Source organism: Cariama cristata, unplaced genomic scaffold, assembly GCF_000690535.1.
Source record: "Cariama cristata isolate BGI_N322 unplaced genomic scaffold, ASM69053v1 scaffold17830, whole genome shotgun sequence".
In the NCBI taxonomy this organism is placed as follows: Eukaryota; Metazoa; Chordata; class Aves; order Cariamiformes; family Cariamidae; genus Cariama; species Cariama cristata.
Window position 1 is genome coordinate 1 of NW_009595455.1, and position 9,615 is coordinate 9,615.

At 55.9% G+C, this 9,615-nt stretch overlaps 1 protein-coding gene across 1 annotated transcript in view; it reads left to right on the top strand.

Moving 5' to 3' along the window:
* Positions 1-109: 109 nt before the first annotated feature.
* Positions 110-9,615, top strand: part of ADORA1 (adenosine A1 receptor) — a 25,040-nt gene continuing 15,534 nt past the window's right edge. The window contains exon 1 of the mRNA XM_009702265.1: positions 110-453. Within this exon, the coding sequence (XP_009700567.1) occupies positions 113-453 (341 nt within the window). The 5' untranslated portion in view covers positions 110-112. The remainder of the gene's footprint in view (positions 454-9,615) is intronic.

Below are 9,615 nucleotides of genomic sequence, written 5' to 3' on the forward strand. Positions count from 1 at the left end.
GCAGCGCAGTTAACGGTGCCGGTTGCTAACAGCCTCCCTGGGCGTTTGCAGGTGACCAAGGGACCCCAGCGTGAGTTGGGGGGGACACAAACACACACCACACCGGAGCATCATGGCACACCCCGTCTCAGCCTTCCAGGCTGCCTACATCTCCATCGAAGTCCTCATCGCTTTGGTGTCCGTGCCGGGAAATATCTTGGTTATTTGGGCTGTGAAGATGAACCAGGCGCTGCGGGATGCCACTTTCTGCTTCATCGTCTCGCTGGCGGTGGCCGATGTGGCCGTGGGGGCTCTGGTCATCCCCCTGGCCATCATCATCAACATCGGACCTCAGACGGAGTTTTACAGCTGCCTCATGGTGGCCTGTCCCGTCCTCATCCTCACTGAGAGCTCCATCCTGGCTCTCCTGGCCATCGCCGTGGATCGGTACCTGCGGGTGAAGATCCCCGTCAGGTAGGAAAAGGTGTTGGGACCAGCTCTGTGGTGGCTGCTGTGGGGGTTAAATGGGAGCCGGGACGTCCCAAACTCTTGGAAAAGCACTGGGAGAAAGATTTTCCTCCATGCTGCCAGTTCGGGCACATCTGGGCACAGCAGCAGTCGGGGCAGGCTGGGCTGGAGGGGTCCTGGAGCCTCCGGCAGCTTCACTTGGGGGTTCAGGGGGTGCTGGGTGTGCAGGCAGGGACTGTATCATGGCAGGCAGGGTAGGGCAGGGCAGCCCCTCACGGGGTCCCCGTGGCTGGGACAAAGTGTGTCCCATTGCACATGGGAGGGCACCCAGCGGGGTGGTTCAGGGAGTGGAAACGGGATGATGGATTTGTCTTCAACCCAGATTTCCCTTGCTATGGGGAGCCCAGAAACCCAGGGGTGATAACCTGCTTGCTTGTGGACATGTGGGGGACACAGCTTTGGGGTTTTGAGGAACCAGAGGTGACAGCCCGGCACCTCTCATGGGGTAACCTCAGCCAGGAGAGACCCCTGGCTATGGGGCTGCCCCACAAATGACTCCTTCCCATGTTTTTCCCCTTCTCATCATCTGTTGTCAAAGCCAAACCCTTAGCATGTACTGTGGGGCATAAATAAGGGACACACACACACTGTATTTGAACTCTACTGCTCCAGGAGGAGATATTTAACCGTTTCGTGGCCGGCTCCCTCCCCGCTGGTGCGGTGCTGCAGGCCCTGGGGCTGGGAGGGGGAGGCAGCTGTGGGGCTGGGGAGCTGCAGTGGGACCACGGGGGTGTCAGTGGGGCTGGAAGGGGATGTGACACCCAGAATTGGTGCTGCTTGAGCACATCCCATGTGTCCCGGGCTCAGTCCTTTGCTGGTCCCTCTTGCTCTGATCAAGGACATGCCTGGGCTGCAGGGATGCCTTTGCCGGGCTCGTCAGCTCCGGGAAGGCTCCTGCTGCTGAGAGCTTTGCTGGAAAACAAAGACCCCCTGCAAAAGGGACCCAACTCCCTTGTGTTAGGTGCTGCCCAGACCCCAAAGGGTGTAGGACCCATCCCAGAGCAGGAATCTCCTTGCTGTACAGGAAGACAGGGACAGGAGGCACCTGCGTCGGGATCAACTGACTGGTCAGGAGCGCTCGGTGTCTCCAGGTCCCCTGGATCAGGCCAGAGATCCGTTGCGTTGGGGTTTTTCCTGCAGCCATGGCCAGCGGAGGCTGCTCGGGGAAGGAACGTACGACAAAAAGGGGGGGCACAGGATAAACCCACAGTCTCTGCCCACTCCCTCCCTGCCACACACGATTTCGCGGTCTGTTCCCGACTTCCTCCCTAAGTGTGATTTTCCCAGCCTGAAAAATCTTCGTCTTCCAGCCTGTTGGTGTAACCGAAGTGATTCTCACCCTGTCATTACTCTCGGTGCTTTTTTTGGTCCTCCTGCATCCCCTGCGTGGTGGGGATGGGTTCAGGTGTGGGAGTGCTGCGGCTTGATACATAGCAACACTGCCTAGCTCTCATCAGTCATTTTTCTAACAAACCCAGTCTTTTTTTTTCCCTTGCTGCTTCTGAGCATCAAATGAGCCTTTTTGGGGAGATTTCTGCCCTGACCCCAGGAACTTTCCTGGGAGCGATACGAAGTTAGAGCTCCCTGTGCTGTGTGTAGTTTGAGTGGGTTTTTCTCATGCAATATCAACCCTGAATTTTGTTGTCCTGTTATATGTCTGAACACGTGGCACCATGAGATTGTCTTCTGACTTTTTGTTCCCTACTTTAATATTGAAAGGCTTCGTAGCCTCAACAAGAAGGGTTTGGCTTCGCCAACTCTCCTGTTCGCTTCTCCCTGGATGTTTCCTTCTTTCCCTGGCATGAATTCCCAGCAGCTGGCAAATGCAGTGATTTTAGGTGATCTTGTGCCCTAGACACAGCAGCAGCAAAACAACACTGGAGATCATAAATAAGACAGAAAACACCACTCAGGAACATTCCCTGAATCTGATGTGCCTCAAGTTTCTCCCAACCTGTTGCTGGATGCTAAAAGATGATACCGAAAGCATTTTTACAGCGCTGACAGCTCAAATCGCGGTTTCGTGGTGTCGTTCCTCACTGCGACACCGAGCCTGCCGGTGTGCAAATGGGTGCTGGGTGCTGAAAACCTGTGACGCCTTGGCAGGACTTGGGTCCTTGGCGAGACACGTGAAGCTGCTCCTGCCTGGGAGACCTCAGGGAGAGCTGCTAACGTCTTGGGGGTCCACAGGCAGCAATGGCATCCAGTCCTGGGCAGCAACAGCATCCCACAGGGATTTGCAGGCAGGTGGGGAGCAATGTGGGGGGATCTCTGCCTCGGCCACATCCCTAGGGTAGCCAGGACGTGGAGCAGGGACATCCTCTTCGGCACACGGCCGGCCAGCATCAGGCACAGAGGGGACAGGGTCAGCAGAGAACGGGCGCGCCGCTGCCCGCTCCTGTGGCAGAGAAAGGCCCTGGATAATCGTGACACAGGGTGGATGCTCGCCGATGTGGCCAAGGGGGTTCTCATGGGCTGTCGTGTACGGGGATCCCCGACGTCCCCGGTGCCGTTATCTGCTCGCAGGCAGCCCTGGCTCTGCCAAGGCTCAGGGAGAGGGGACAGCGGGGAGGGAAATGCATTTCGTAGAGGCAGTTGGCAGGGACTGGGAGCAGCAAGGAGAGAGGCTCCGGGCATCCCTGCTCCATCCTCATGCCGACCACCCCACAAATGCCGTCTCTGCTCCAGGGTCCCCAGTGAGTCACCACTTGCATTTCAGTTTCCAAGAAGGGGTGTGCAAGGGTTTCCACATCCCTGTCACGTACTGGCCAATTGGGTGAGAAGCCAACAGGACTGTTGGCTGGGAAGAGTTGTCTGAAGGAGAAGCAAAGTCACCACTGGATTTTCCAGGCTTTTTATTTAATTAGACAGAGCCAAGACTGGAAGCACAGCTTGGCAGCGAGGGGGGAACATGGGGCATCGCAGCCCGGCTCCGGCTCCGACACGTACTCTGGGCCTGGGGGCTGTGCACTTGCGGGAACAATCCAGAGGTTTGCTCCTTCTTCCAGCAAACCAATGGACCCGTCTGCTGCCCATGTCCAAGGCAGGAGAATGAGTTCTGGGAGGAGATTGGGAGCTTTGTGGCCCCGGGGGTGGGTGTTTGCTGGCAGTATGTCTTGAGCAAATAGTGCCCTGAGACATTTGTAATGTGGCTCGGGATGGAAGCAGGAGATGCCCAAGCAGCATCTGATGCTCCATCTCAGGCTCCTTCCTTGCTCCCATGGCCCTGTTTCCTATGGACACAGAAACACAGAGGAACGTGGACCACTTGTTCAAGGTGGAGGCAGATTTTGCAGGATGGAGAGGGGTCTTGCACGGCTCAGAGTTGGCACCTCCTTTCTCCTGCTCTTGGAGGTAAACCCAGTGCACACCCAGCATGGTCGGGGGACTGGGATATCCCACCGAACCCTCTCCCTTCACCCCAAACCCCTGGGTAGCACCCTTCCTGGCTGCTGGGGTCTGAAGGATGCTCCCTTCCGCCAAGGAGCATCGCTCGGGTTGAGCAGGCTGGAGTAGAGTGTACCATGCCCCCCAGCCTTCGCAAGAACCTCTCTAAACAGCTGGAAACCACCTAAAATAGATTTGCTTCCTTCATGCTGGTGAAAAAGCTCCCATCTCCCCTCTCGCATCCTTCCTCCCTGCCTGGCTGCAATGCAGGAACCTCGTCCTGTCATCCCCTCCAGCCAGGCACAGCGGGGTCCCTCCGCCCAACCCAAACTTCCCTCTCACAGCCGCGCTCAGGGAAGATGAAACAAGTTCAAAGAGAGGGGAAGGAGCCGGCCAGGGGCGTCCGACAGGAACTGGCCCCTCAGCATCCCCGTGGCGGCGGCTGGCGGCAGGATGCTGGGGGGGACAGGGCTGGAGGGATGTTTGTGGGGGGATGTAGTTCCTTTGGCACCAGCCTCTGCTGCCTCAGGGGCCCCCATCTCTGCTCTAAGATGCCGCGTTGGGCTCTTTGGAGAGGGCCATGGCAGAGGGAACTGGTGTCCTCAGGACACGCTGAACCACAGCCTGTTGGTCGGGGATGCTGGATGCATGGATGCAGTCTGGTCCCATCTTGACTTGTCCTTGGGGGGGTTCCTCATCTTGTCCACTTCTCTTGAACCACCAGCTCTTTCCTCAAATACTTTGAAACATGTGCCAGGAAGATAAAACTTCAGAAATCTGCTGATAGCTAGAGCCCTTGTACAGGGTCTCTCACTCCACAGCAGGGCTCTCCACCCTCTGTGCCTGGACCCTGACATTGGGGTGCCCCCCCCGGCAAGCCCTCCCTTTCCCACCCTGCGGCATCCCAAGGAGCATCCTGCCAGGGTGAGCTGCATTTTGTGTTGCTGAAGATTTCGAACACACACGAGGCCGCAAAGCCATGGAAATTAGACCAAACCCAGCTGGAAATTGCTAGGAAATGGGGGGGCAGGAGTCTGAGGCTCAGTAGGGGGGAGGGGGCAGGGTAAAGTAGTGTCCGTGGGTGGCTCTGTGGACAGCACGGGCTTTCTCCGATGGTTCAGAAGTGCCCTGTCCTGAGCTTTACGAGATAAAACAGCTCAGGGATGGCAGGAGCATCCCTGGACTGCAGCAGCTGCAAGCCAGGAGGTAAGGAGGACTTGCAGGTAGCCTGCGAGCTCTTAGCTGGACCCAGCGGTGGAATGGGGAAGCTTTCCCCCCCTTGACCCCACTGTTTTTCAGGCTCCCACCAGGATTGCAGCGCTCTTTCCCCTTCTCTCCAGGCCTGCCAAGGGCTGCAGGCGTGGGGCCAGCTGGGGCTGGGTCACAGGGAAGCCTAGGAAGTCTCATCACCCTCAGCCAGCCGGGTCATGGAGCAGGGCATGTGTCCGAGATGCTTCTCCTCCCTTTTCTTCACCGACACTTCATGGAGGGTCTTGGCAGGAGAGCAATGGGCACCCCGTTGCCATGGGAGGAGAGATGAGGAGGATGTCAGGATGAGACCCTACTTTGGCCCAAATTCCCAGACCCCAAAGCACCTGAGAGCCCAAGGGAAACGTTTCCAGCACTCCAAACACTAAATGCAAAGAAACCTCCCTGGACACTTGGGCTCTGAGACCCAGCAGATGGGTCCAGGATGGAGACAGGGAAGTTTTGGACCAGGCTGGGATGCGTGGTGACCCCAGTGCCTGTGGGAGCTGGTCCCCTGGGGACGGTACCCACTGAAGGGGGGAGGTATCAAACCACAGAAACAATTTTTTGGGCTGTCCCGAGGGTTTCAACCCAGAGTATGGGATGAAATTAAGAAAGGGAAATGTATGCTCCATCTGAGGGCAATTTGCTGGCCAGATGATGGGTTTCACATGTCCCCGGGGAGGCAAGGACGACTGGAGATGTCTCTAGCCAGCCTGGCCAAAATAACAGACGATAAGTGAGGGCAATGGCGAGCGATCCTGTCCAGCCAGCCAAGTGAATAATCCAAGCCATGGTTATTTTTAAATTTGGAGGAAACATTTCAAAAGCATCCAGGTGACTCAGAGCCAGGAGTGTGAGCTCGGGGAGCTGCAGGGGAGCTCTTGCACCCGGGAGCTCATCTAGGTTTCTTTCAACCTCCCTTAGTCAATGAAAAGACACCATCCACCCTTACAGGCCCTGCTCTTGTGAAAACAGTTTGAACTTCCAAGGAAAACACTCTCGTTTTTCCTAAACCAGAGAAATTTTGGGGACTGGCAGGTCTTTGCAGCCGCCTTTTTTATTTCTTCCTGTGCTGCCCTCCACCAGGTATACCTTTAGCAAACGAAGGTGATCTATGGTCACAAGGACCTTCATTCCCAAGGAACAGGCAGATCTGAACCAAGGATGGAGACTAAAGACAGAAAACACAGTCCAGGGAGGTTTGCTGGAGACTTCGGGTTGTTTCCAAGCTGCAGTTGCACCAGCTCGGCGTGTGGGTGCTAAATCAGAGCAAGCATTTCACACCCAGCTCTGCTCAAACCGGATCTGCGTACACAGATGATCTGTGCCGGTCCAGGACCAGGAGCTCAATTCTGGTATCACCAAAACACTCAGAGCCTGGGAAACAGGAAGGGATTTACCAGCAGGTTATATCGGTCTTGAGATCCTGGTAAATACCCAGGTGAGCTGATTTTCACCATGACTCTGATCCACAGAGTAGTTTTCAGCCAAGAGCATGCGAAGACAGAGATCAAAGCCGTGAGGACTCTTCCCTCGGTGCGGGGATGTCTGGATTAGGCTCCGCAGGAACGCGCACAGCTGCTGCAGGGGCACCACGAGACGTTTGTCGACAGACGCAAAATCAGGTCACTTGAAAATGCTACAGACGCTGCTACGCCAGGCTTGAGCTGTAAGCAGTGTCTCCAGCTCCTGGGCTCTTAGGGAAAACATTGGGATTTGTGGGTGTCACCCTCCTTGGGATGCAGCGAGGGTCTCGCCGTGGGATGCTCCGATCCCGATAGCACAGAGGGAAGGGGAGAGGAGTGGTGAATCCTGTGCAGGGATGCTCCGGACTTGCTGATATTTGGGATTATTCCCAAATTTTCTGGAATAAAAAGGCAAGGGGAGATGCACGGCCTCCAGAGACCCTGGACAGGCTTCCTGGGCAGCAGCACCTCGTCTCGTCCCAGTCCTTTTCCTGTATCTCTGAGTGGCACGACACACGGTCCCCATGCTGGGTGATCTGCCCAGGGTATCACTTCGCCCTGACCCCGTTAGTGTGAGTCAACATCTGTCCCCTCAGCAGAGCTTACGTCTGCCTGCGTTGCTCTGCAGGGTGATGAACGAAAACCAGCTCCTTCTTGCTGGTGTTTGCCTGCTACACCCCAAAATCATGCTCTGGGAATATTTTCTTTGGTTTGTTTGTTTTTTTTTTTCCCATTTCTACTGATTTTCAGGTTAAAGCATTGACCCTTGGCAATGCATCACCAGTGAATTTGAAGGCATGTTCCCAGCAAGGGCAATAGCACATTTGCAGATAGGGAAACTGAGGCACAGAGCAGCACCGTGACTCGCTCAGAGTGACCCCACGAGGCAGGGATCAAGGCTGGGGCACAGCAGGTATGGAAGCTGAGATGTGCCAGGACAACCTGACCTTTCTGTTCAGGCACTGGGCAGCGATCAGCTGGTCTGGTGTCACAACTGTGCCCAGGGCACCTGGCAGCCAGGCTCCTTCATGATCCCAGCTCACGCCATGGTGATCCGAGCAGGAGTAACTCAGTGAAACGAGGTTATCCGGGAGACTAAATAGTCCTTCTGGGCTGCAGGTCCTGGATCTGCAGAGCCTGGAGTCAAGAATGCCAAAAGTCACTCTTGTCAGCAATCGATCCTAATTAAAAGTGACAGCATCTCCATCCACTGAGAGAGTCAAAAGGAGCTGAGACACATCTGTAAGGACGATGCCCTCAGTGAGGGGGCTCCTGCCCATGAATTCATCCTGCAGGGAATACAGACATCAAACCAGGTGGAGATGGATGGATGGAACCCAGCAAGGCTCTGCCACCTCCATAGCAGTGATTCAGGTGTGTTGGGTACCATCAACCCAAGAAGACCTACTCTACAAAGGGGGCAGCTGGGACACCAACCAGCTTGCATTTCTTCATCCCATGACAATATACATTGACCATGAGGTCCTCATCGAGCAAAAGGTGAGGCGCACCAACAGCCAGGGCCACCTGGACATGGTGGGATGGACAGCAAGGTGTCTGCAGTGAGTAAGGTGAGGTTCCTCACCGCAAGTGAGTGATGATCCTGTGTCCATGGTACGATAGTCCATCAGACCCGTGGTTGAGCAGCAGAGCCCCCAAAACTCCTAGGAACACCCGGACAGATTGTCACACTTCCAACAGCACCACTAAGCAATTCAGAGATGGTTTTTCCCTTTTCTGGAGTGACTGGGGTGTTTCCAAGGGTGCTGCGTTGGTGGAGGTGATGGTGATGCACATTGGAGCTTGGTCTCCAGTGCTTTCCAAGGACCCTGTGCAGGTGCTGGCAACAAGACGAGTGAAACACCCTACAGAAGGAGATTCTGCCAAAGCAAAAGCTGCTGATGCAACCTGCCCAGTCCCCGCCAGCCCAGCCTGGCCCTGCAGGCAGCATGTCAGGAGTGAGTCAAGACCAGCTCACCATGGTGTGTGTCATCACCCCAGCCATCCGGTGCTGGAGCTGGCTCAGGGCGAGCAGGAGCCCTTTGACGCGGGGTCCTGGGTCTACCCCACTCCTAAGATGAAAGAATGTGACTCCGTCAATGGGAGGTGTCATCCTCACCCGGTCTTTACAGAAATGGTCCCACCTCCACTCCATGCCAGCCAGAGCAGACGATAGAGCAGAAATAAATGACTCATGGGGTCAGGGCTGGGTGTGCAGGCGGGCTCAGGCACTCCTCTGCTGTGGAGCTGGCATCAACCCCCTCCCCAGCGACCGGCTCTGGAGCCGCAGGCTGGTCTCCGTGTCATTGCCCAGCCTTTGGCACACACATATGGCATCTGTCTTGCTCTGATTGGACATGTGCCATGTGGCCACCAACAGCCAAGTCACCCTTAGCTCCTTTTACACCCCAGGGTGCATCACAGCATGTTTTTTCTAGCCCATTCACGGTGTTAGAGTAAGCTTACCTGTGTCTTAAAAGTACCAGGTTGACTCTGTCAATCAGAAGGCGGATTTTGGCCATGAACTTGGGTGGGAGACAGTTGGGACAAAGCCCACCAGACCAAGTCTGATCTGGAGGGATTCCCAGACCCACAGCTGCAAGCTGTAGTCAGCGAGGCCAGACCCAACAAGATCTCCTGTCTAGGACATCTAGAAGCAGCTTGTACCCAGACACAAGGGACTATTGGACATGGGGATGTGCTCTGAGGGGACATGGCAGCCACCCATCTGGGTGGTCTGGGACCTGCAGGTCCCTGAGGCTCCAAGGCAGAGCAGGCAGGGCTGGGGAAAGGCTCAGGGATGGGGGCCATGGAGCTACTGCATCCCAATGGCCGTGCTCGAAATCATCCTGGCAGTGGGAAGGAACGTCTCAACTCAAGAGGTCACAGCATGGAGCGGGTGTTTGGCGGGACCAGTCAGAGGGAGTCAAGAGAGGTCAAAAATTCAGAAAATTGGTATATTGGCAGGTCTATATTCTGGTGTGGAGGCTGGAGGGGGGGGAGG